General features: G+C 40.4%; 2 protein-coding genes across 2 annotated transcripts in view; one reads left to right on the forward strand and one right to left on the reverse strand.

The window, feature by feature from the left end:
• LOC140303919 (EF-hand and coiled-coil domain-containing protein 1) overlaps nt 1-27,632 on the forward strand; it is a 169,377-nt gene continuing 141,745 nt past the window's right edge. Inside the window, exons 1-9 of the mRNA XM_072382904.1 lie at nt 1-806; nt 3,228-3,669; nt 3,763-3,897; nt 5,109-5,164; nt 5,260-5,398; nt 5,532-5,676; nt 6,698-6,814; nt 7,593-7,662; nt 7,750-8,061. Coding sequence (XP_072239005.1) covers nt 194-806; nt 3,228-3,669; nt 3,763-3,897; nt 5,109-5,164; nt 5,260-5,398; nt 5,532-5,676; nt 6,698-6,814; nt 7,593-7,662; nt 7,750-7,940 — 1,908 coding nt within the window. The 5' untranslated portion in view covers nt 1-193 and the 3' untranslated portion in view covers nt 7,941-8,061. The remainder of the gene's footprint in view (nt 807-3,227; nt 3,670-3,762; nt 3,898-5,108; nt 5,165-5,259; nt 5,399-5,531; nt 5,677-6,697; nt 6,815-7,592; nt 7,663-7,749; nt 8,062-27,632) is intronic.
• The window catches only part of slc41a1 (solute carrier family 41 member 1), a 28,818-nt gene continuing 10,470 nt past the window's right edge, over nt 9,285-27,632 (reverse strand). The window contains exons 4-11 of the mRNA XM_072382898.1: nt 22,685-22,756; nt 19,899-20,043; nt 19,272-19,418; nt 16,300-16,447; nt 15,516-15,595; nt 15,055-15,189; nt 13,759-13,907; nt 9,285-13,472 (exon numbers count right to left, since the gene is read on the reverse strand). Of these exons, the coding sequence (XP_072238999.1) occupies nt 13,287-13,472; nt 13,759-13,907; nt 15,055-15,189; nt 15,516-15,595; nt 16,300-16,447; nt 19,272-19,418; nt 19,899-20,043; nt 22,685-22,756 (1,062 nt within the window). The 3' untranslated portion in view covers nt 9,285-13,286. The remainder of the gene's footprint in view (nt 13,473-13,758; nt 13,908-15,054; nt 15,190-15,515; nt 15,596-16,299; nt 16,448-19,271; nt 19,419-19,898; nt 20,044-22,684; nt 22,757-27,632) is intronic.

The following is a 27,632-nucleotide window of genomic DNA, read 5'->3' on the forward strand; positions in this document are numbered from 1 at the left end:
CGCAGGGATCAAATCTTAACTTGAAACGCCGCGGGAGGGAATCCGAGGCGAGATGTTCAGGAAACAAGGCAGGAGCGAAGCGCACCGAAATTACTTTTAAGCTAATTTTGTTTTGAAGACGATGACTGATGCTAATTTATTCAATCGGGTTTAATTTGTTACCATATTGAAGAGCACCTTAGTTTGTGCACTCATGGAGCGCACCACTCTGGCCCCTTCGCGAGTACAACCTTCACCGCGAGCAGCGCGTACAGTTGAGTGGCTCCGGAGCGCACTGGCCCACCACCACTGCCCCGAGCCCAGCGCCGAGAACGAAATCGTCGTCCTTGCCACTGGAATAGACCAATACCTACAGGAGGTCTTCCATCACCTGGCCTTTCCCAACCAGGATGATAGGGTGTCGGCGAAGGATTTCACAGCGCTCTGCGCCGTCCTGGGGCTGCCCGGAGATGAGGGAGGGCAGAGAGGTGTGAAAGGAGAGGATGGAAGGGCGGATGGAGAAAAAGATGAGCGAAATGAAGAGTTTATGGATGTATGTTCCGGGCTCCCTGAGCAGTTGTCTTTTAAAGATTTTCACTCGCGGCTCTGTGGGTATTTCCGTGTGCGCGGCGCGCCCTTGGGCACCGGGGAATGTGCCTGGCGCCTGCCAGTTTCTGAGGACACCGAGCTGGTGGAGAGACAGATCCGTCTCCGTTGGCCTCGTGTCAGGCGGAGAAAGTGCGTTAGTTTTGATCTGACGAGGGATCAGAGTGGACCCAGGAACAGATCCACGAAGAGTCGAACCACAGAGGACGTCCGTGAGCTTGGTACGAGAGATGCCTGTTTTTTTAAAGTTTTTTTAAGATCTCTGAAGGGTACCTAAAGATTAAAAACAACCTTAATTGAAATAATGTTGCATCAAGTTAAGTTTTTACTTAAACAGGAAATTAACAATTTAATTAGGATCTAATCATTTCTGTGATAAGAATTTCTTGTTCTGTTCTCTCTTCTAATGTTTAGAGATGAAATTCTTGACAATTTTTCATACTTATATACACTTTACTGCAATAATATAAAAAGACGAACAAAAACCTGTTGAAATATCAGAAGTATTGTGCAGAGGGCCGATCAGCTAAATGGATCAAAGTGTCAAAACCCACGAGGCTTATTCCTGCAGCCACATTGGTAAATGGCTCATGCTTCAATATGTGACCAGCTGTGGTGGTTTGAGCTACATCACACACATAACGTCCACAATGTGGACCAACTTTTGGGGCTTTTACTCTTATGAATAGGGAGTTAAATATGATATATATGAAGAGAAATAAGAAAAATCACTGTTCCCTATAAAGGACATCAACCTAAAAAGAAAGTGTATTCCAGCATACATGTACAACTTTAGCTATAAAATCCCTCCATTTCAAAGGTTTACTATATAATAATGTATGTTTTAGCCTTAAAAATGAAAGTATAAGTGCAGAAAAATAGTCCCTCTGAACGTTACTTTACAGTATTGAAAACCTGATTATCATAATCGATTCATCAATGTGTGAACTCGCGTTTACTGGCAGTGATGGAAGTCATTTTAACTGTCTTACACACTGTAATATTGGGCAGGACATTTTGAGAGGTTTTTGATCTCAGTGAGATTTTTCTTTTTCTTGAAAAGATTAAGCTTATAATAATGAAATCTGCAACTATATGGAATTTTCTAAATATGCTTTATGTAAAATGTCTTTTTGGATTGTCAGATTGTTCGAATCTGTACGAAGCGCCCTAAGCTTTCCTGCCTCCAAGAGAGGATTTCGTGGCTTGAGAATGAGTTTGCACTGATGTGGAAACAGCTCCTGCTGTTTTGAGGGACAGTACTTTACAGGACACTGTTATGGGTCGTATTTTAAGGGTATGAAGAACAAAATACATATTTAATTGTTTAGATCAGAGGACTTGTTGCTCACAACACTTCTGCATTGGCTTCTGACAGCAGGTGACTGGCATCTTTTGTACATCAGTGATTACCTATAATATCCTTTCCATGTAAACTGTCCAAACTAACTGAACAAGTTCCTCTTGTTTTGGTATTAATCACTGCTGTAATTACATTTCTCTGGGGTTGTCTTTGAGGCTACAGCATAGTTAAGGGAAGGAGTAAGGCACAAGGAATATGCCAGCACTTATGGCTCTACATTGACCTAATTGGAAGCATAACTCGAGCTCCGTGATCATTGGAGAAAGAGAGTGTGTTTGGCAGTTGTGAAGTGGTTACGGTGTTGTTGGGAATCCTTAGCTCTCCAACAACATGACCTCAAAAATGCAATTCATACATTATGTGATTCTTAGCCAGGACCATGTTACCAGGGCAGTGGTTGTAGCACAGATCCTCAGATCTTCCTCTCCTCAGCCACAGACTCCAGCTCTTCTGGGGAGAAACCGCAATCGTTCTGAAGAGATATATATATAATATATCATCTTTCCAGCTGGACCTCCTCCTGGGGTAACATGCCCTAAAAACAAAAAACAAGCAATGAAATCAGTTAGCATAACTCCAGTAACCCCAGTGCAATGAGTACATGTGTATCCCTGAAATGCTTTTGTGGTACTGGCTCTTCAACTTGGAATTTCGCAAAATGAGTCCACTTCCTTATCTCAAAGTTGCCGGGAAATTTGAATTAGGATCCTGAGCTTTTCTACAAATACTGGCATCTAAAGAAGAAGCATTTGTGAGACACAGTGAATGTAGCTTTCTCCTTACGTCTTGAACATGGCTCTGTAATCGCTCTTATAGGTGTTTCGTAAACATACGTCCACGTTACAGCATTTTTTTGCTACTTAGGGGAAGTTTCAGATGTATGTGGGAACAATCAGAGACATGAGCTACTCTTGATTACCGTGGACTAATATTTGCTATGGGTGTCGGTAAAAATGATAAATATTGTCGAGTACAGCTCTTGTCTGTGCTTTCCACCCATGCTTCTTAGTTCTTTATCATTTCCACATGTAGCGCCATCTCTGAGAGCTACGTGCTGTTAACTTTTTGGAGGACTGAATGCCATGCTGTCTGCACTGATTGATAACCCAAAATCCTTCACTCTATGTTGGGTGAGATAGATTCTACCATATGAATTTTGTAGTGAAGTCAAATGATAATGATGCGATCCTTGAATGAATTTTGAAGTGAGTTAAAAAGTGAATCATACACATAAGAAATAAGCAGTGATTTGGTACACTTTTGATGTAATTTTCAACAGATGAGGTTGCAGCTCTGAGGGAGCTGGTGGAGGACCTCCGATCCGCTCTTCAGGGGAGCGATGCTCGCTGCTTGGCCCTGGAGGTGGCCCTAAAAAGAGAGAGGAGCAGCACCCTGCAGTTTCCTTCTTGCTACAGCTCCACTGTTTCATCTCCTACATCTTCCATCACCCTTGTAGAGGGAAAACTAGTACCGACTCAAAGACTCAAAGGGCAGCTGGGTGTTCCCCGAGGAGATGGAGTGAGGAGGGTGCCGAAGAGACGGGACCTCAGAGACCCTGTTCTGAGGGAGCTGAGGCTGATCCGCTCCTCACGTGATGGGCAGCTGGAGGAGGCCATCAAATACAATGAGCGTTTGGAGGAGGAGCTGCAGTGGGCCTACCGGGAGGTGCGCAAGCTGCAGGGGCTGGAGGCTTCTCTGAGGAAGGAGAACACTCAGATCAGGTAGGAGTAAAAATAATCAATAGGGGGAGTGTTTTTTATCTGTTTGAATAGACATTAGAAGAATGTTGAGGTAATTTTAATGATTACTGCCAGGAGGAGAGCAGAGGAAGCTAGGGAGGCTTTGAGCTTGGGTCTGCAGAGGGTTCGGCTGATCCAGGAGAAGGCCCAGTTGGTTCCGCAGCTCCAGTCCAGGATCACTAAGCTGGAGACTGAGCTGCTCCAGTACAGGTACAAACACTGTGTATGGTTGGAAGAGAAGGAATTCAGCACACAGGTGTGTTTGTGGATCCAGTTACACATCATTTGCCTCTGTACTCTGTGCTGATTTGTAATTCAATGGACTAAAGCCCACAGGTTAGGTTACAAACAAGTTACAGTCAATCTGAATTCAAGTGCAGTATTAAAGGAAAAAGTCTTCAGCAACCACATCCACCACATCACTGTTTTAAATTCTCCTTTTAACCTCCATGATTATTATCTTCCAGATAGGCTTTAACATATTTGTCTTTTCAAGAAGCAATAAAATGAGAGAAAAAAAAAAATCTTTCATCTCCTAAAGTCTGAAGCAGCAGGCAGACATGCACACTTACTGCAGCTGTAACTGTTACTTCTCACATGAATCAATTAAATATGAAATAATATAACAACTACTGGTAAACAAATAAAAAGTGAGCTAGTTTACAACTTATACCTGGCATTATATCATTATATAGTGGGCTATTTTGTGAACAAGTGGATAATTTCAAATTGAGTAATTTCTTCTTCCTGAGTCATATTCATGCATTCTTTCATTTTCTATACCTGCTTATTCCAATTCAGGGTCGCTGTCATGGCAGGGTACACCCTGGACAGGTTGCCAGTCCATCAGAGGGCCACACAGAGACAAAAGAGCCACACAACCATGCACGCTCACACTCACTCCTAAGGACAAGATTTAGAATCTCCAATTAACCTAACGTGCATGTTTTTGGACAGTGTGAGGACACCGGAGTACCCGGAGAAAACCCATGCAAACACTCTTATAGTAGAATTATTCAAATGTTTGTTTGACCCAAAATGGACTAAATTTAGCAGAGGCTGCGGCACATTATGAGTAAAATGTCGCATAACTCTGTCTCCTACAAATACCATCTATAACAGCTCATAGAGACACTGGCAAATCAGAGGTTTTTGGCATTTCTTGTCCGAACATTTCTCCTCAGACACCCTTGTGTTGACATGATTCCTGAATTCTTTCTTTGGGCATATCATGAATCTAAATCTGATATGAGATCCATCTTGAAAGATTAAATGCAGTGCATTTTGATCTTAGCAATCTGAGTGATCTTTGCTACTGCATTATGAAAGACCGTAGGCTGCTCCTTTAGCAGCGAGCTAAACAGTCCACAGTGTTAGCCAAAGTGCATTATATTCACCTATGTTGTCTACATCTCCCTCAGAATCCGCTGCACCTGCCTCCCACCAGTTCACTCTGAAGACTCCTGCAACAAGGCAGGTAAGAATCGGGCGAAAGTGATGAATGAGGAATCGGGGTGGTATTCTAAGGTATATACAAAGTATACAGGTCTTCCTCTTTCTTCTTGCTGACAGATGCCGAGTATTTGCAGCGTGCAGTGGAAGGTAAAGCGGCTTCTGATGAAGAAGAGGAGGAAAGGGGTATGAAGGAGGGAGGGAACTGCCCGTTGGAGGTGAAGAGGCACGTCTGCCACCTGACTGGCTGTGGCACAAGGTTTGCAAACACTAAAACATGGTATTTCTTGACAAACAGAACAGAATACCACAACTCTGTGTCAGTGTGAGACACTGGCAGCACAAACTTGCTTGACATAAAAGAGCCTTCATGCTTGCTTGTCTTGTTTCAGATGTCATAACGATGTAATCACCTGCACGAGTCAGCTGCATGAAAAAAGAACAAACCGCACACACGCAGATAATGGTGGCTGCTGCAGTCAGACGGGACCAAACCAAGAGAAATCAGATGGAAGCGGAAACTTTGAAAAGGCGAAGGTGAGGGATCCTTGTTTTGACGCCATTTAACATCTGAGCTATCACAAACTTTTCAGCTTTGCAAAAATTTTAACTCTGGATCATCGTGTAAGAACAGAATTGTAGTCCATATTTAGTGGGGTGTGTCATCTATGTAGTGTGTTCTCTATTTAGCAGATTGTAGATGCGACACAGACCAAAATCTTTATTCGGACTTTATTTATGATGATGATTAAATGTAGAAGTGTTTTACACGACTGCATTTTTATCTTGTCTCATCATGTTGTTTTAATTATTAAAAAAAAAAAAATCTGTCTTTTATAATTCTTTTCACCTGTCATGGTAACCACTTTGTTTTGTCTTTTTCAATTAAGTTAGCCATGAGATTATTATTATTATTGCTAATAGTGTGTGTCATATAAATATAGATAATAAATGGTCTGCATTTAGATAGAATCTTTTTAAATTCTACATATATTTATCAAAGTGTTTTAGAATATGTTTCTCATACATTCACACATACACTTACACACTTATGGAGGTGGAGTAGCCATGCAAAGCGCTTGTCTGCATGGCTACAGTCAGAAGCATGGACTGTATAAAAACAAAGAAAAAGTGCCTTAAACCTGCATTCTTTCTAATGATCGGGGTTCGATTTCAAATCAAAGTGGAAAATTACTGGCTGTTGTTCGTGTCAGTTAAGCCTAATCTTGCCTTAACACAGATGGGCACTTACCTGCTCTCCTTGTCAGTGGTCACTGGAGTTGATCTTCATGAGGCGGTATCCTTGGCGACTTTTCTCTGAATAAATAAATTACCAAAAAAATCAAGTTGCACATTTTGTGGCTCAGTATAACATGGCACAGTGTAATAGTCAAAAAACTGTGCCCTTCTGTCAACACATGTCTCCTGAGTCCTACACGCACGTTGAAAAAATGCCTCCTATGTTGTTCATTTTATGAATTATGATCCTGTTGAAGCGAGATATTAATTAATAAGTGGAAAAGTGTATTGATTATTTTTATGATATTTGTCTTCGCAGAGGCCTGAAGACAAGGTGGACAAGACAAGGCCACAGGAGACAGAGAAGACGCGTCTGTCTTTGCTGGAGGACAAACTCACAGATTCACTCACACTGCTGCTGCAGCTACGACACAAGGTACTCATATGAATACCATCACATACACAAGCCCTTTTCACACATCTCACATCGTATTCAAGGAGGGACTTAGCTGCGCATCAGCATCCTGTGAAGGGTCGAAGCTGCTGCACTGCTAATATTGATAGAGTCTGAGAAAGAACCTGCATGACAGAACATATCGTCCAATATTGCCTTTGTCAGCTCATTCAATGACATCAGTGTGTAGCTTAATCCGGATGTGTATGTGTTTTTTGCCAAAGTTAGCCAAAAAGCTTAACAAGGTCAGCATAATTAATTATTTTTATCTGTGGATGTAGTTTGGGTTTTATAGAGTAATTTATGACGAAACTTTTTAAATAAAAGACTATTTTCCAAAGACTGTTACATTTCGTCATAAATTGGACAACAAAATGACTTGTTGAGGGTTGTTATCATCTCCCAATAATCAAGTTACTTCAAAGGAGAAATCTCCAGCACTAGAACTAAAACCACGTTGTATGCTGTGGAAATATCAGCAAAAACAGAAAGCATGTTTTTTTTTTTAAACATATCTGTTAATTTTAAACTTAATGTCAACAACACATTTCACAGACGTTGGAACAGACAAATAAAAGACTGGAAAAGTTGTGTAATGTGTGAGCAAATAGCTTAAAGGGGAACTCCGGTATTTTTAAACCTAGGTGTCATCGACGCGTGCCAGAAATAAGGCCTAGGTTTAAAAATACCGGAGTTCCCCTTTAAAAAGTGGTACTTTTGGGGGTTTGGAGAGTCAAAAGCATTTTTTTTTTCCTTTTAGAACGTGTCCCGCAGAGTCCTGGGGAAGATAGTGATGGACAGCTTGGAGGCGTGCAGCAGAGGTGAAGGTGGTACGTCTGCTCTGCATGTTCCAAATTGTGTTCCTGCTTCAGCATTGCTCCTTGTGTGACTTTCTATTGATACGTTTCCACCCCTAGGTCCGTCTCAGGTCCTGCAGGCTGCAGATGCCCTCTGTGAACGCCTGTCCTCCAGTGACCTCCTCAGAGACAAAGAGGGGGGTGATGGGGGAAGAGGAGGAGGAGGAGGAGGACTGAACGGAGAGAAACCTCTGCTTCCACCTTCAGGATGCCAGTCCAGCAGCGTCAGCTCTTTACTCATCTCCGGTTAAATCTGCAGCTATTGTAATACTTCAGCTTTACAGCACTATTGTGTTCGCAACCATGTAAATGTTTCTGTTTCGAATCTGTTGGGACGTATTTGAAATGACTTATTTTTACTTAATATGGTCTGTTATGCATCTATTTAATCTATTTAAATGGTTTATTTGAATAATGATATAAACATAAAGAAAAGCGGTGTGTGTGTTATGGATCTCAAAGTTTCTTGCATCCTTTCAAATTATGTCTTATCAGGTCATTTTGCCTCTAACAAGTCCTTCAATTAAACAACTTAATAGGTTATATCTATGAATACGACCTGAAGCAGCATCCTTTAACCCAGCACCCAACAGGCGGCAGGAGGGAAATACGACTGATATGAGCATTTCCAAATGACAGTTTCTCAAGTGTTTAATATAAACTGTCTTCTTAAAGAGGAAAGACGGAGTGGATGGTGTGATTACAAGCAAGGCTTTCGTGAGTTTAACAGTCAGATACATCAATATATCAAGTTTTCTTCCAGTTCTTTTTCTTTTTGCAGTGCCATTGTTCATTTAATGGGTGCCATTTTGCTGGCTGCCATAGTGACAGGACAACCCAACAAAATGTTACAAAGACATTTCCTGATTGGGTTTAGGCAACCACTTGCTTACTGTTAGACATCAATACTTCTTGGTTATGGTTAAAAAAACATCATTGCTGGGACTAAAATACATAATAGGAACTTAACAGCCTCCCTCTTAATGAACACTGGAAACTGGAGGCTGTAAATTCTTGAATGTAAGGTTGTTATTGCTTACATACAAGAAAAAAAAATACAAGAAAAAAATATACATGGGTATTTTCCAGTTTTTTATGGGGTGAACTCACATCCCAACAATAACTGAAATAAAGAGGATAAGGCTGATGGAACTTAACTTTGCTAGAGCAAAGGGTCTGAAACAAGATTTTTTTTTCATTTTTCACTTTCAAAGTTTCGAGAAAAAAGAGATTTTTTAAAACACATTTTTAAGAGATTTAGGATTAAATTTTGGGGTGCAGGTAGGTCAGTTGGTTGAGCGGGCATCCCAGTTAAAGAGACCCAATGTTGCATGCTCCCCTACTCTCAGAGCAAACCTACAACAAAATGTTTGAAAAATTAGGGCCTCAGAATAATCTATGCAGCAAGTCCAAGTGAACAGATCTTTTTCTGAAACCATCAGACTATTTATATTGCTTACTGCGATTACTTTAAACATGTTGTGATCTAAAAAGTTTATAACCTTTACAAAATAAAATAAGGTCCACAGAGTTAAAGAATGAACAGTATTTTGCAGGTATAGTAAATTTAACAAAAAACAACAATAAGGCGGAAGGATTGTATGAAATAATATAGCCATTTATTTCCAGCAAATTACAAAGATCTGCAGAGAGAAAGCATTCCTCCTGCCTCACAAAAGGAAGGCTATTATAAGACAAACACGCAAAGACTTCACATCCAGCAAGACTGCATATGTCTACATCAGCTTTCTTTCAAGGCAGCAGAGCTGACAGGTGGACATTTAGAGTCAACAGCTTGATCTTGAGGTGGATGTTGGAAGGCTGAGGGTCAGCGTGGTCCTCTGTGAGTTCAGAGTCTTGAGGGTTCAAAGGGTCAAGGTTAACAAGGCAGTAGTTGGGTGATTAGTTTTAAAAGCTGGTTATGGTAGATTTGGGGAAATAACTTCTGGAATCAGGACAGAAGATACAATTTTTTTAGGGTTTGTGGGTTGGAATCTCACTTCTGGTGCTTTAGTTTATTTCAGACTTCTAAGATGGCGTATGAGGCAGTCTGCTGAGGGGTTTCAGCATCACATGGACAAAAACTGATGCTACCAGCCCTACTTTCCACTGCCAGGTCATATAAAGTCATTAATACATTACACATAATAATCTGTACATATTTTATTAATCAAAGCTAATTAAAGAGATGCTACTCTGTGGCAAACCTAAGTCCTGATTGGTTACTCTGAGTTGAGCTCGGCTCTGATAGGTTAAGGCCATTTTACGGCTTAGAAGTATGCTCTCCCCGTTGTATAAGGAGCATATCTGCACATGCGTGTAAAGACTAGAATTAGGCACCATGCTAGTCATTAACCTCACTGCTATTCTACTGCAGCGAGCGCTAAAAAGCTCTACTGGCCTTTTGTAAAGAAAAGGAAAAAAACGAGGAAAAAAAGTAATTGACGACAAATAGACAAATAGACCAAACCAAAATTAAATGACAAAATAAACAACCTTATATATAGAATAAATATAGTATGTACAATTTGCTTTGTGTGCTTCTAAAAATAAATAGACATAGCATTACTTGCCCACTAATAGAAGTATTCACAACTTTCCATTGATGTAGAGGCAGAATGCTGGCACCTGGTCAGTAAGAGTGTGAAGGATGTAGACTGAAAGGGAACGGATGGAAGAATGCAACTTTTCCATCAAGTCAAATGTTGTGGAACAGCCAAAGACAAATAGAGAACAATCCCTCCAGGTGTCGGTTTGAAATTAGAGGACACTCACACAGAAGCTGTTCAGTTCAGTGAATTCCTGCAGTGCCCTCTGGTGGTACTTTTATAGACTACAGTACTTTGTTGCATTTGACTAGCACAGATTGGTTGCTTCATGATTACAGTGGTTGTTTTCTTGATGACATGCATGAAACAAAACAATACTGGAGGGTTAAAAAGATTAGGACATGCATTCTGCTGGCCCCTTTTCTAAGCAGACAAGTGGTGGATATGTCAAGCAACACATGCAGAATTCTCCTGTTCTAATGTTTTTTTCTGTCCAAACTGATTACAACATTCTTTTCCATTCTGCTCCACAACCAGAAGCCCATTGAAGATGTAGTGAGTGTATGTGATGGTAGATGGTTTGTGTGGGAAGGGGCATAAGCTAATGCTTAACAGATGTGATTTTACCCTTTAAGTAAACAACATCCATTAAACTAATGTACAGTTCAAGTTCCTCTCTAATTAGAGAGATCATAATTAGCATTATTAGCTAACATGTATATGTCACGCAAAGAAGAAGAAAATAAAACCTTTCCAGAAATGAAAGAAAAAAATAAAGAAAAATAAACAGAATCTGCCTCAGAACCCGTTCACACCAGGAGCAACTGTAACACCACTAAGTTAATCTGTATGTCCTCAGAAAACATATTGGCGCCTAACCTATGGCACAGTTAGATCATAATGTACTTATTTGCAAAACTAATGAATTAGACTGGTTCTGTATGGTTAAAACTGTCACAGTAGCTTGTGCCTTCTCAGCTGCGTGTGCCAGAATTCATTATGCTATTTTAAAAAAAACTAAAGAAAAAATAAAGTAAAATTGTAGCTAATGTTTCAGCCAACTGGAAAAAAAAACTAAAACAATTCACAGCAGCTCTCTGGTCTAAGTGTAGGCTAAGGATTTTTTTGTGTACGTATGTGTGCACTCTGCCTTTTGCTACAATGGTATATTCTTTAATGGACTGTAAATAATTTCTGGAATTGGACTGAATTAAGAAGTATTGACGGGTCAGAAGTTCCCTAAATATTGAGAGATAGCTCATTAGCTCAAAGAGCTAGTGGTGGCTAACTTGGCAGCAGTCTCACACTTAAAAGATATCTCAGAAAATTCAGCAGACCATACTCATTTTGTGAAATAGTTCACAGCAGCAGAAGCATAAATTACAGGCATGAATTGGATAGTGCAACACAACAGGCAAGCCACATCAGCTCGCTCAATTCTGGACTCTCTGTTAGCCCAAAGGTTAGCACTTTTAAGACATTTTGCCACTAGCTAAGTTTACATTTTTAAGATTTCACACTCCCCCACATGCTATGTACAAACTGATTGGGGAAATGTCATTGTTGTGAAATGACACACTAAATGTAGCCGTTTTTTTTATATGCTAGTTTGTACTGGGACTTAAACCACTGCTGATGTGACCGGGCTCTCAAACAGCTTGAAGTACTAACTGCAAATCTATTAGTGACTCTGAATGTGTGGGCTAGTGCCAACACTTAAAAACTTAGCCGCAACACACACGACCTAACAGCATCATTGGTCAGTCTTTCAGTGCAACAATTCAGGGATCCAACAAAATCCACACAAAACATCAGCCATCAGTAGCTTTCATCTGGTGTCAGACTGTACCGGTGGACCCACATGAGCACATCCTGTAGATGTGGATAAGGCACCTGAACACACTTAAACACAAAGCCATTCACTTGACTGAGCGATGCAGATTTGTTCCAATGCACTGCTGCTTTTTGAGCCTCTCGTCACTTACTGTAAGCCTACTACTAGCTTGCTTCAGTCGAAAGTTAGCTGATGGTTTCAAACAGGGAGACTAGAGATATTCACACCTGGAACAGCAGACTGCAAAATATGACCTCTCTAACCTCTTAGCATTCACCACTGAGCTGTGCCAGGTGCACTGACATCATCCTGCCTGTGATTTAGCCAAAAGCTGAAGTCCTCTGTGGACTACTGACATTTCAAACTTTACTGGCTTACAGAACACTTTGTTGGACTGCCCTTAGGTCCGATATTAGTTATTTGCAATCCAAAAAGTAGTTTAGAGCATATGCAGGAATTACAGCGTACAACTAGGTCTAGGAAGTCTAGGAAGCAGTGCCAAAAACAAATTTAGATCAAGTCTTCTGTAGTAAAACACCAACTTTGATTCCAACTGTAGCAAAGCCAAAGCAGAAAAAAAGCCAAACATTTTACTAAAACATTAGACTTCATGTAAAATAATTCTGATTACATGACATAGCACTTGGTGATTAAACATTCTAAGCTTGCTTGTTTTTTTCTGTCTTTTGTCATTCATTAATAACAGAGGGGCTAATGTCTCCATTGAAAATAATGAGGACTTGCCGTGCACAAGGAACAGATATCGATTCATATCAAATGCATTATTTGCCAACAGTAATAATCATTGTCAATAATAATAATAAAAAGTGGTAGAACTCAGTTATTAAGTAGAATAAAGAAGAAATAGTGGATTCTGTGGGGCTGGATTCATCACAGGTGGGAGTTTGTTGTGAGGCTGAGGTGGAGATAACACGAGAGTTTCCATGGTAACAGAAAGATACTATCTGGATTTCTGGGGCTGCTGCTGTGTCAACAGTCCAACCATGTCCTGATATCCAGAAGATGAAATTCTATGAGAACAGTGCCATCATCCAGAGCCCTACTGGAGTTTAGCCCTTTTATTGTCACTGTCCACTTTCAAGTAGAGCTCAGGCATATGGGTGATGCTCCTTACTGTCCATGCATGGAAGCTTACACTATGTCTCAGCTGTTTTCTTGTTTGTGTGTGTATGTGTGCGTATATCTGCATGTGCTCAGTTGCCCGCATTGGAGTCTCTATCCCCGATGAACCAGCGCATGTGGAAGCATAGGGCAAGGAAGCCGGTCCCCAGCAGGTCACCCAGGGCTGTCAGGTACGGGATAGAGAAGTTGTCTGGGTCCATGCCTCGGCCCCACATCCAGTGAACCATCCAGTCTGCCAGGTAGAGGAGGATCATGACCTGTGGCAGGACGAAGCCAGAGAAGCCAGCTTTTACTTTTAATCCTGTTTACAGTGATCAGTCACATTTTTTTCCACATTCAAAACAAAAAAAAGAAGCAAAAAGGGTGCAACAACAAAGCTGAGAGGTTTCAATGTGAACCACGAGGGAGCTCTTGGCGCCCTTGTATAGGTATCTGTGGAATTGCGCTCATCAATAAACCCTCAATTCTCAGCACGTCACTTTCTTCTGAAAACATTTTTCTCTTCAGCTGCACACAAGGATAGATGAAGGAATGCACTCGTACCTGCAGTAGTGCAGCTGCCAGGTAGAAGGTGATGAAGATGGATGTCAAGGTGGTGTGTCCCCCCCTCAGGGAGTTGATGGTGTAGAGGAAGACGAGATGACCTGGGGCAACCAGGAGGAAGAGCACACGAGCCGAGCGGGAGTTCACACCTGGAAGATGATGAAGATGATGGAGGATGATTAAAGAGAGGAGAAAGACACACAGATATGTGGAGTCATTTCAAGGTATCTGCAGATGTTTTCTTATTTTCTGTCCCATTGAAGTTCTTTTGTACCCACATACATGTCTGTGTGTGTATTCATATTCCATGATCACATCAGGTTATTTGCACAAACTTGGGACTGGACAACAGAGCTGCTGAACGACATGCATCAAAACAGCTCCAATGGTACACTTTTCAACAGTGTCCCATTCTCAAGCATTGCATTGCATTTTTTTTACTTTTGCCCACTCCATACACATACAGACCGACTGAAACAGCTCTTCTTCTGTGGTGCTTAAGCAACACTTCCTCTCCACTGTCTCGTATCAAAAGTAACATGGATGAATAGAGATTTTTCATCTTAGTAGTGGGTACGCAGACGTTTAAGTTAATGTCTCAATGTAGCTGAAAACAATTCACTTTATGATATAAATAATTTTAGCAGGAAAAAATAACCGTCCCATAGTTTGAACGTCAGGTTAAATCCCACAAATGGTACAACTGCGCCACCTGCTGACATAAACTGGCACCTGCACTGTCTCTTTGCCAGTAAACTAGTATGTATATGTGGTATATAAGTATATTTAGGCTCTGTGTAGTGAGAAAACATAGGACATACTATGAAGATGGATCTGCTGCTTTCAAGTCATTAGATCACGAATCAAAATGCACATTTTATAAACTTAATAAAGAAGTAGACAAATAACACAGGCAGCTTCTGGTTAAAAACACCACAGCTCAGCTGTAACACTTCTCCTTGTGTTAGGGGCAGTACTTGATGCGTGTCACATGATGCCAGCTTGTTTTCAGCTTTACAAAGAAAAATGAGATTGAATGTCAAAATCAAATCCACTTCACAGACTTATCATGACATTTAACATAAAATCAACAGGGATGAATAAAGAAATAAATGATTTGGGATCCCTGATTGAAAATGAAAACAAATCATACATAGATTCTGCTGGAGCACAGGCCCCCTGACCATGTGCACGTAGGCCTGATCAATAATGTCCACGTGCACAGAACAATGTGTTTTTATGGCATAAGGCGTGTACAGAAACTGTGGAACATTCCGCAGCTGCCCAGAAACTTACTGGATCCGAAGAAGGAGGTGCAGGGTGTGAGGCACTTCTTGGGGGTGGGGTTCGGATCCCCCATGGGCAGACCGTTCATGTGGAGATAGGTGGAGATTCGACTGGCCTGAACTGCTACCAGGTTTCCTCCCACACCTGGTACACAAACACACAACAGAAAAAAAAGAGTTTGCATGTTAATGATTCCTATTTTTTGGTACGAAACAGAAGAACGTTTAAAAAACACACTCTAATCTGTCAGATCAATCCCTTTGAAACATGCTAACTTTGGGTGACCTCCCTGCACATTTGAGCTCACGAACAGCTTGAAGTAAAGTCTAATGAATTCTCCACACCTGATGTTCTACCGGCACAATGACAGATATTATCTCGATCACTCATCTATTTTCATTTTCTGTTGCTGATTTCCAAAGAAATTCAATCAAAGTCTAAGTTCCACACTTATGTTTCTGATCCCTCACCGTTGATGACCGGAGTGAAGACGGCCATGCCGGCAAAGTTTGGGTTGGTGACGGTCTTGTCGAGGATCAGTCCTCCAACACTGAAGGAAAGAAAAGATTGAAAAAATGTCAAAAGCAGCTCTTTTTTCAGTACTTATGATCCCTCAGCTGCACAGCTGTTTGTTTAGATAGTAACGTTTCCTGTGCAGTACTGCCTGACAGTAAATACACCACCATGTGCCTTGTTTTATTTATTTTGAATATATTATTCAGTATGGCACCCATGCACTTCTGTTTCTTATCTTTTATTGTTTTATTCATTCCAGTATCTTCTGCTTTTATCACAAAACAACAAACGAAAGCAAAGCAAGTTGGATGTTTTCTAAGACCCTGATCCCAAAAACATCGGGACAATGTTCAAATGTAAAGAAAAACAGAATGCAACATCTTATGAACCAAAATTGTATTCATAATAGAACACAGAAAACATATTAAAAGCAGAAAAGTGAGAAGTTTTACAGCTGGAGGAACACATTGCATCTAATCTGGCTACAGAAACGCTGCCAAAGCACATTTAAAATGGACCAAAGCAAAGAGCAAAACTGTTCTGTGATTAGAAGATTTTCAACTTAAAAATCCTTGCATTCTGTTTTGATTTACATTTCACACAGCATCCCACCTTTTTTGGAATCAGGATTGTACTAATAGAAGCAGCAATGCAGAAGATTTTTTAAAGCTTAAACGGGTGTTAAATATATTTTGTGGCCTGTTTGGCCTGCTTCAATACCAAGACAATGATCCCTACCTGCTGATGGCCATGGCGATAATGACCGGCTCCCAGCCTGAATAGAGGACTTCTCTGGTGGATGGGATCTTCCTGGCTATCAGCACCCACAGGGGGCACATCGCCACAAACGCTGCACACACCAGCGGGTTGGCGTAGTCATTGAACTCTGAATGGGAAGAAAGGAAAAAGGACAAAGATGGATTCAGAGACCAAACACGAGCTGGACGGTCATGCTGTTTATTTCCTGTTCAGAAATCTCTGCTAAAAAGTCAAACGTTGGGCAAACTCATTGTCTATGATATAATTAGATGCAAACATCTAAATCTAATGTCTTTATTTTCTTTTTTTCCTTTTCAGTTTTTCACTTAGTTTGTGAGACTCTTATTTTGGCCACAAATTTTTTCATTGAAGACTAAAGCAACTCAGACTTGATTAGAATGTAAAAAAAAAACATGTCAGTGGTTGAAATTCTTAAATAACGCAATCCTACAAGATCTATTAAAGGTGGACCACAATAAATCATACGCAGTACCTTAAAACTTCACTTAATAAAACAGCCTTGAGCTGATGAGAGCAAAACAAAACTGAATTTGGAATGCCATGAAGTCCCTGTTTTATCCTCTAGGTGGCAGTGTTAAAGCTCAACTGACACCGCAGGACGCTTCAAACCATCCAAAACATAGCATTCAAATACATAGACCACATACAAGCCCCAGACAGCAGCTGTGTTTGTGTGACTGAGTCAAAATATCCCAAATGTGCCCAAATTAGCAGCCCAATGAAGCATTTAAAGTAAGACTTTAACGATTCTGATACTGGAGTTCCAGGTCCACTGAGTCAGTCTGTCTGTGTGGGGAAATGAAGGGAACCGTGGGGAGCTGGGTGCGTCGCTGGTGAAAATACTACCCCAGAGCTGACAACAGAGCCAAATAACTGTGGAGTTTCTCGCCCTTAAACACAGCGAGATTAGGTGTGGGAGGCTTTCATCCTTATTTACTGTACCGTGCAGTCAGAAGCAGAGCCCCATTTCACACATTCTCCACTGCTGCTCCCTTTTAGTGCTTCAAAGGTGATGAAGGCTTTTGAAGTTGTGCGAAAAACACAACTAACTATTATGATTCCGTCATGGAATTATAAGTGAACAAATCCCAGTAAAAGGACTCTGTTTTTGACTGTCACCTAGGCGCTCGAGTGACAAGAGAAGGACAATTTGTAACAAACTTCTGTTGTCTTTGAGTGGCACATGTCACACTTAAAGACAAACAAGTGCAAAGTTAGTCTGAGCCACAGAGAAACAACAGGTTGGAGGGTTTAGTAAAGAGGAGCACCGAGATTCCAAGTTTCAAACAAGTAAATACATTTAAACACATATCATTCTGTGGGGTAACATTATAAATAATCAGCACTAGCAAACATTTCAGTAACTTGTGGCTGGACCTCGCAAAAGTGAAATAAGACCCTGCTTAAATACCTCAAAGAGACTCGCAGCAAACTTTGAACCATTTGTTTGGGACTGGCTTCAGGTAATAATAATAATCTAATTCTTGAATTAATCTCATCATACATTTCTTCATTAATAAATAGTTTGTTTACTGAGAAAAAATGAGAAAGGTTTTCACAAATGTCTTCTGTTCAACAGTTTACCATGAAAATGCTCATTCCAGCTCTGCTTGAACTACTATTGGAACTTATAACAACAGTCATTTAAAATAGAAACCATACTTACTCTCGATCCAACAGTTTTACGTATCAAAACGTGATAAATGATAATAAATTAAATTATGAAAAACAATACATTGTCCTCACCAGGGTTTAAAATGAGATAAAAACTATCTCAGATGAACATTACATATTACACTGTCCTTCATTAATTAACAAGAAATTAAGCAAAAATGTTGAAGCATTGTGTGAAAAACTACCCCCCCCCCCCAACACACACACACGCACAAAAAAAAGCTGCAAAACAAGCCCAGATAATCAGCCCTCCACCACCGTGCTTGACAGTTGGTGTGAGGTGTTTGTGCTGATATGCTGTGTTTGGTTTCATCCAAACGTGCTGCTGTGCATTATGACCAAACATCTGCACTCTGGTCTAGTCTGTCCAAAGGACATTGTTCCAGAAGCCTTGTGGTTTGTTCAGATGCAGATTTGCAAACCTAAGCTGTGCTGCCATGTTCTTTTTAGAGAGAAGAGGCTTTCTCCTGCAACCCTTCCAAACCAGCCATAGTTGTTCAGTCTTTTTCTAACTGTGCTGTCATGAACTTTAACATCTAACATGCTAACTAAGGCCCGTAGAGTCTGAGATGTAGCTCTTGGTTTTTTTTTTCAGCTTCTCTGAGCATTGCTGACTTTGGGGTGAACTTGCTGGGACGTCCACTCCTGGGAAGATTGACAGCTGTCTTGAATGTGTTCCACTTGTGAATAATCTTTCTCTCTCCAGAATTATGGACTCAAATCAATAGTTTATAAATGGCCTTATAACTCTTCCCAGATCGATGGCAGCAACGATTGCTTCTCTAAAGTCATTGCTGATGTCTTTCCTCCTTGGCATTGGGTTAACACACACCTGAATGCCAAACTTTAGCTTTTATAGAGGTGCTCACACTTCATGCTGATCAAATCCTTGTGTTTTTCATTTAAATACCTCAGAAACCTTGCAACTATAGCTGATATATGAACGTGGTGCGAAGCAAAAGTTAAACATTCCCCTCAAGAATATAGAGAAGCTGAAAAACAGCATCACTGACATTCAAATAATGCATTGACAATATTTTCTTTAATTTGGTTTCATTATGCAAAATCATATTTTCAGACTCAATGCTCCTCACCCACATTAAGTCAAATAACATCTGCTCAGTATCCACAAGTGCTAACTCCCTAGTACATCGTTCTATATATAGAAACAGCTGTAAGAAGAGTTAAAACACAAAGGTTGGCACTTATATGAGTCTAATTATTAGCTTTACACAGTTTCACATAACTGGTATTACCTAGCTCCTTGTAGAGCCCTGTTGAAATGCCTGCCAGCAGGGACAGGGTGATCAGGTCTCCGAGGCTCGCAGCGATGGGTGTGGCCACGTTGTCGGGGTTGATCCCGACTTTTCTAGATGCGACGATCACACCAATCATGATGAGGCCTGTGGGTTTGTAAGCCAGAGGCAAAACGTTACAACATGGAGGACATCTGAGGTCACATTCGTGTGAATATGTCACCTTGTGGTGTAAGTGATTTTCTACATTGTGATCATCTGTCCTTAGGGTTGTCAGTTTCTTTTAATTATTTGATTTTTACCTGAAACTTTGCTAGATCAATATTTATCCATGACATTTATCTCCTAGTAAAAGTACCTTTATTTCACGGCTGTAGTTGCTATAAAAGTAATTGGTTTACTATAACACCCTGCTTGAGTATCTACTTGAATACCACTCAATGCTACCAAGCTATGTGACAAAATTAGTCTAATTTCCATCCAGGTAAAATAAAATTGTATTTGATATGTAACTCAGGCTTTTTTAACTTTAGCCATGACACTGATAGTCATGAAAAAGCCTCGATATGCCTGATGAGTAGCTGTTTATACATTGAACTTGGCTGTCTTCCTGTGTGGTGACCGTACCCAGGAGCAGAGAGGCGATAAAGGCGGTGGCCACGCTGGAGGCACACAGCAGCACTGCATGGCCCAGCCTGAAATGTCCCTCTGGGATCCAGCCAAAGATTACAGCAGCTATGGAAGCCAGAAACCCCACCACTGTGGCCTGGACCTGGACACACAAACACACGCACACACACACACACATTAAAAATGCTCCATGTAGCTATCGATTTCATCTAACATCTACACTCCAGATGTATATGACTATCCTGTTACATCTAAGAAGCTTTCAATCAATCAGCCTGCACCCCTTTAAACTTTACACAGCCTTCATATATACACACTACAAGAAGTAATACAATATGTTTCTAAACAGTGTCAGGAGTCAAAACCACCCAGTTACTACAACAAGTTGTAGATTAACAGGATCAAGAGCTCCAAACAAACTGAAGCACCTGTTTGTTCCTGCGGGAGTTCACACTGACCCCGGATAAGAGGTCATATTCAAAGCGTTCCAGGAAACGTGGTCTCTTTTAATATTACATAACCATAGGCCTATATCAAATGACACGCATTAAAACGTGGGCAGCCTCACAGAACGCAGAGGAAGAGCTAATATTCTGATTGAAAAATGTAAACTACATGAATATTTACACCATCAATTTCAAATTTTTTTATGGAACTGTGTAAAATGTGAAATGGCAAATGTCATAAATCAGCATTCTATTTACAATAGAACACAGAGACATATTAAAACGTGATAGTGAGGCATTTTACGATTTCATGAAAAACACGGAGTCCATCACAGCGTGACACAAACGAGACACAGAACCTGGAACCCTTGTGCTGTGAGGCAACAAGGCTAACCACCACACTCCCATGCAGCCCACCCGTCACTTCTGAGAGACTCTCCTTCTCTCAGGTGCTCTTTTCTAACCAGTTGTGTTACTAAACTGTAGCCAATTAACCTGATTAGTTTCACATCAGCTGTTTGATTTTCGTACCACCTACTTTTCCAGCCTTTTGATGCCCTTACCCAACCTTTTTTGAGATTAGTTACTGCAATCAAATTCAAAATGAGCTAATATTTTTCATGAAATAGTAAAAGGGTTTCATTTTCAACATAATCTTGTGAACAACATATTGGGTAATACGATTTGTGAATCAATGTATCTTTTTTTCTTTTTACATTTTATACATCATCTCAACTTTTTTGGAATTGGGGTTGGATTTTTCTTTTTCCATTCTAAAAACCCAACTACTCCTATATTCTTGTGATGCTACTCTAATGAATCACATTTATGAACATCATACTTAATTTCTGCTGGTACTGTATATCTGCCTAAATATTGCACACTGTTACCTTTGGCTCAGACATAAATTTCTGATTGGCAGGATATCTCTAGGACTCTTTTGTGTAACTCAGATATTAAGTGGGGACACATGGGCACAAGTTTTATTATTGCACCGGTAATGCGTACTCACTGTGTTTACTGTACACATAGAGCACTTAAAACGCACCTGTTCCCAGGTTTGGAAGTAACTTGATTCCTGAAATGTCATGAATGTTAGAGTGCGTTTCCCTGACCAAGGCGAAGGACTATATAATATTCAAGTATTGAGACCCAGTCTTCCCAGAAAAACCCATACTTGTTCTTCACCCATCGTTGGTTTTAATATAACAGCTAATCATCAGCTAATCAACAGTCTGAAATAATTAAATAATTAGCTAAATCAAAACAGAGCCCAAGTGTCACTCATGATGGATAAATTATGAATTTTCTAAGTTGGTGACAGGTGAGTGTGTCAGGATTGGGTATAAAAGGAGCGTCTACCAAAGGTTTTGTTTTTCCAAGCAAGGTTGGGCTGTGGCTAATCAATGTGCCAAACTCCATCAGATCATTGTTACCTAGTTCAAACACACATATTTTTCAGTGCAAGCAGCAAATACCTTTCAATGTTCCAGTGGATAGTACTGTGAAAAGATTCAGGGAATCTGGGCGCAAAGACCAAGGTCACAAAAACTTTTTATGGATGTGAGTGACCCCGATCTATACTGCCACATGGGCTCAGCAGTACCTCAGACAATGACTGACAGTCACTGCAATCTGCTGCTCAGTCCACCTGAAACTGTATTATGTAATGAGGCCAAATCAACAGAAAGTTCTCTGGACACAACGATGAGAGAAACCATCAAGGCTGTGATAAATGACAGGTCCAAAAGCCAGTGTCTACGATGGCTTAGAGGTGCAAAGGTGTCCAGGCTAAGGATGACTTGCATATGTGTGAGGTACCATTGATTTACAAGCATACATTGGAATTTGGATAAATGTGCTACTTGTTTGCTGGCATCAAATTCTAGATTTTTAAAAATATTTTCTAAATACAATGAAGTTGATTGGTGATGACACTGGTAATAATTTTGCCTCGTGTCTGTCAAATTAAGGTTTACACGAATCCATAAATCAAAGATTTAGGATTTTGTTTAATTTAAGAAAACGTCCCAACTTTGAAATGGCGTTTGAACACAAAATATGATCCACCTCAAGTATTAGTAAGTCTCATTCATATTGAGGGGGACAGACTGGGTACTGAGAAGTTCAGACTTCACCGAATCTGGGCTTCTCTGTCAGAGATTTGTGATCAAACTATAATTCAAAATAAGTATGAGGACTTCATCTTGTATCGATCTGACCACTGACCTCGAGTTTATGTAAAAACATTATCTAACTCTAGTGTGTTTAGTTGACATCAGCATGACCAAAGGGCCTCCATGGCAGCAGTGTGGGACTTATGATAGCTTTATTTACCTGGATGAGGGCCAAGTTCCCCATAATCATCTTCCACATATCCTTGGCTGTGTCCATTTGACCAATATTAGCCTGAAAAAGACATAGAGCACACAGCGTGTTATCATTTCCTTGTGTGGGACTTTGTGTGTGTGCGTGTGTGGTTCAGAGCAAACACATGCTATTGCATCTTGATCCCATCAGAACAATAAGATGTCAGTTCTCTGGACAAAGACACTCTGATCTGATCCCCCACCCTGTGGCCGACTCCACTTATCTCATCTCTTCTCTTTCAGACACACACACACACAAACACACTGATGGTCTCAATCGTCAAGTGGCTGTGGTTACAGAGGGCTACTGTGTATCCAGAGCAATGATCCAAATGGCTATCCACAGTGAGAGGACACAAACAGACAGCCTCCTCTTCCTTTCTGTCATCTCATTAACAAATCCAGAGGAAAGAGAGGAATCTGGACACATGGAAATTCCTTGTGAGAGTGTCCGCTTGATGCTTGGATTTAATTAACCAAAGTAAAAAGAACTAGTTCACAATGCACTACATAGAAACACTTGTCACCCCCAGACATCCCAAGACATGTGGCCTAGAAGGTGACTCAGATTCCTCTGGATGTTCTCTTTTAGATGCTTCCAAATCAATTACATGTGACAACATTTCAGCCATGACACAGGTGCAGAAAACAGAAATCTATTCATTTAGCCTGGCTTTTATGCAATGTGCTCCAACTTTCTTTAACTTATCTTAGCTCCATAAAGTCTGAAGCTGGTGTTCAGCCACGGTTCCTTTATCAATCTTTGAAACTTAAGGTGTAAATTTGGACTTAACATAAATTTGCATAGAAACAATTTCAAAATAACAATTGCTACAAACAGATTTGAAAGGAGGAGTTTAATGACAGCAAAAAAATAAATACATGTTAGAAACTGTATTAACAATGAGAAAGAAAAGTTAATGGAGAAGGTATACTGCTCTGGAAGCAGAAAAACGTTAATAAAAGTAACAAAAGCATGAAGAATTATAATGGGGCAAAGATAGAGACGTGTTTTTAAATGTGACAAACAGCGTTTAATTTTTAGTTAGGTGAGTAAAAGGCAGGACAAAACTCATGGACTTACATGTTTAAGTTGTATTTTCAGACTTTCAGATCTGATCCATACTCTGCATTACTTTCACCTGTACGGCCACTGTTTGTTTAAGTCAGAAGGCCTAACTGTACTTTTTTCCCGTCTGCTGTTCAGAATCACTCTGCTTGAGTATAAACTCGTTTAACTTCCCAGATGCCAGCTTGTGTGTTTGTAAGTACATTCTTATATTACCAATACCGCTGCTGGATAAAGCACATTAGACCCAAGCTGTAATAAATCCCAACTATCCTTCAAGCCATGAGGACTAAAGCGAATTATACAACTAATTTTTGTAGTGACGCTTATTTACATATTTACATGAGTCCAATGGCTTTGTTTCCAGTTACATAGCGCTGGTATTAGCAGGAATTATGACTCAGCTCAGCAACTCTGAGGCTTTTTCAAGCTCTTTTAAATACTTATTCTTAGTTCTGTATTCACAGCTTTTCCCATAATTGTATTGCTTGGATTATTTCCCACAAAACCGCACCGCAATTACACTTTTTGAGCAGAGTGCTCAACAGGAAGTCAAAGTCAGTGACACAGTGGTGAAAGCCACTGCTCATCAAGCAGTTCAAGAGCTATGTATTATTCACAGAAGCTGGTAGAGCCTTAAAATGCTCTACAATCCAACAAATGATTGACTTAGTTTGGACTGGTGGCTGCACGACTCTAGCTTTAAAGCAGATGTGCTTAGATTTACTGTACAAGTAGCAAGTTGTACTTCATGGAACTTCCTGTACATCTCCTTATTCTGGTACTTTTTGTACCAAAAACATCAGGCATGAGCCATGACTGGAATTAGTCCAGCTTTCCTTTTACATATAAAGGCTGAAATCAAGTCAACTGTAATTTATTTAATGCACAAAAACACATGGGCTGCGGAGGTGAATAATGAAGAGGCACAGTGGGGTGGTGTGGAGGGCTGAGTGATAGTGTGTGAGGTGTTTGTCTCACATTTCAAACATCCTAGCACTATCCAATACCTTCGACAGCAGGACAAGCCCGACAGGAAGATGATATGTGCACCGTGGGCCTGAAGGCCATTGTAACTTCAAGCATCAGCCACTGAGCAACATGCTCCACGTGCCTGGATGCTCTCGCCTCCGACGCTCCTGCTGTCACTTAAAGGGGATGGACTGCCTTAAGAAGGGTGAGGGTGGACGGATGAGAAGGAGGCAAACATCTGTGCACTGTGCTAAGGAAACCATGAATGAGACATGAAAGTGTTGAACAGCTTGTTCAGCGAACTTTAGTCTTTTTCAAGAAGCAGAGCAGAGAGTTCCTGTTAGAAGATGATGTAAAGAGGTGGAGTACACAGATGATAATTTCACAGAAACATAGCCTGGTGTTATGTGATGATCTGTGTTAATGATGCCAAGTTCTCAGCTCTGGGTGTGTGTGTGTGTGTATGTGGGGAAGTGGCTGCATTAAGTGGTGTTTGGATCGTCACGGAGATGTTGGGAAAGTGATTCACGGATGACATAAGATGCATTCGAGGCTGAAGACGGTTTCAGCTGAAAAATGTATTTTTATCCTTTCAACTGTGGTGCAGATCTGCTGTTTACAATGTTGAAACCGATGTTCAAATTTTTAGCTAGTGAAATTTCAGATTACATTATGCTGTATGCTGTGTTGCTTTATCCTGATAAATTACAGATGTCAGTTTTCAAATCTTATGTTCCAAATACAAATAAGGGTTAAAATTCCAAAAAGGAAACACAGTCATGTGAACTAAAACTCAGACAGCCAGCCAGCAATAGGGATTACATTATTTTTTCAGTAATAAGCGCATTAGGAAATTTACAGCGGTCCTAATCTGCTCATAATTAGTGGCGGCGTGGAAAGAAACGTGGTCCTGCTGGGGCCAGCCAGCAGAGAGCTAACAGTCAGTCTCTGGTCTACTTTGTGATGATGGATGCAAGACTCTTTTCAGGCAGAAATATACAATAAATGGTTCAATCAGTGTCGAATCAACTCCTCGCTCTGCCACTGATTCACCACCGCATCCTGAATTAAAGTGGAAACAAGTCAGAGTGAGTCATTAATAAAACCTGCTGAAAAATCAACCTCAATGTCTCAATTGTTCGACCCAAATCTTAACGTTTTTGTTGTGAAAACCAAGCTGAAAATGACTTCTTAACACCTTTTAAAGACTGAGTTTTAAAAGAAAACAAGCAAGGCTGACACTAAGCTGTCTGTTTGTCCCTTCAAACACTTTTCAACACTTAATTTATTCCAAGCATTTTGTCTGCAGCAACTTCTAACTCTGACATGAAATGAGTTTAGGTGGTTTTAGCTGCATCTTCTTGCATAAAGGCACCAGCATTGTCAAAATAATTATGCATGTCTTGTTAGGAAATGCAGTGCGAATTAGCAGAACTCTACTAGCTGGGTTGGCCAATGTTTGCAACGCTTCATCACTTGTTTCCCTCAAACCAGTGGAAAGAATGAGAGGATTGGTGCCCTTAAAAGCAACGCTGGGCTAATTCTGCTTCAATTCTGGCTGGATTTCCTCACATGAACTGCTAACCTCAGGTCCTTCCACAACACTTCATCTGGAATAAGGTCAGAACACAGGCACTGAGCCACCTTAAAGTTCTTATTGTTGATTAGTGGGGTCCAAACTCTTTAGAGGTGGTTTTCCAGCCTGATGAGCATCAACAATGCAAAGACCAGACTTTCTTGAGATGTGTTCACACTGACCCTGCTGTTGACCACACTGTTGAGATAAGATTTCTGGTCTTTATCTGATTTAAGGACTTGTGTGAAAATCTGTTGATGTTCAATATAATTTTAATGTAGAAACAGCTATAAAAATTATTTCATGGTTCAGGCTCATATTATAACGTAAATATGGTCACCTATGTAAATCCTCTGCTTCATGCCTACAAATCTGTAACCACATGATCTGAATGTTCTGGTCAATTCCACCATTGAGAAAAAAAGCCCTATAAACAGAAGATGAGGAGCAGAAGAACAAATTGGATGCTTGAGGATAGACTTGGCAGAAGAACTGTCATTATCCACATCTCTACAAGGTACTATGAATTAATCCAGCATTCTGTGGAAATGTTTGGGATGAGGCACAAGTAACATCATCTGTATTTTATTTATTAATATTTATTTTCAGCTTTTGTCTTAGCCTTAATGCCACAAGCATATACACATAGGTGGCCTGTAAATGCTTGTGTCAACCAGTTAGGCACTGGTTTAATTCAAAATGTAATTACGGACAGGGCCCTGTGATGGACAGGTGACCGGTCCAGGCTGTACCTAATGACAGCTGGCATAGGCTCCATGACCCCCTCCCTGAGTTAGATTAAGTGGGTTTAGAAAATGGATGGATGGATTACGGATAGGTAACATGGTCCCTAGAAAAAAAATGATGATTAAATAACCAATATTTCGATTTTCTCAACAGCTGTTTGAGCTGTAAGTATTAAGATTACCAAGATTGATATTTTTGAAGTAACAAAAAAATTCATGAATGCATTTTGTTATTTTTTTTTCTCTTTCCTATTATTTAATTGAGGTTTGGAATTAACACCTGCAGATAGAGGGAAAAAAACTAAAATCTTTTAGTTCTGTTCCGCTTCAAGTTGATCTCGTACAGCAAGCTAACTTGTGTCAACAGGTGCACAGGCCAGGCAGGGTCAGTGAATATGTTAGAGGCAATGAATACTGCTATCAGTTTCTCTATAACCCACTTCAAACAACAAGACCTCTGACACAAGAACAATCAGCTTTAATGGGTTTGACAATGAGAGAGGTTGGGTAACATCTGAAGAGGAAAAAAACGTGGCTTAAAGTCAACAAATCT

This window comes from Leuresthes tenuis, unplaced genomic scaffold (assembly GCF_036924035.1).
Source record: "Leuresthes tenuis unplaced genomic scaffold, fLeuTen1.0.hap1 SCAF_3, whole genome shotgun sequence".
In the NCBI taxonomy this organism is placed as follows: Eukaryota; Metazoa; Chordata; class Actinopteri; order Atheriniformes; family Atherinopsidae; genus Leuresthes; species Leuresthes tenuis.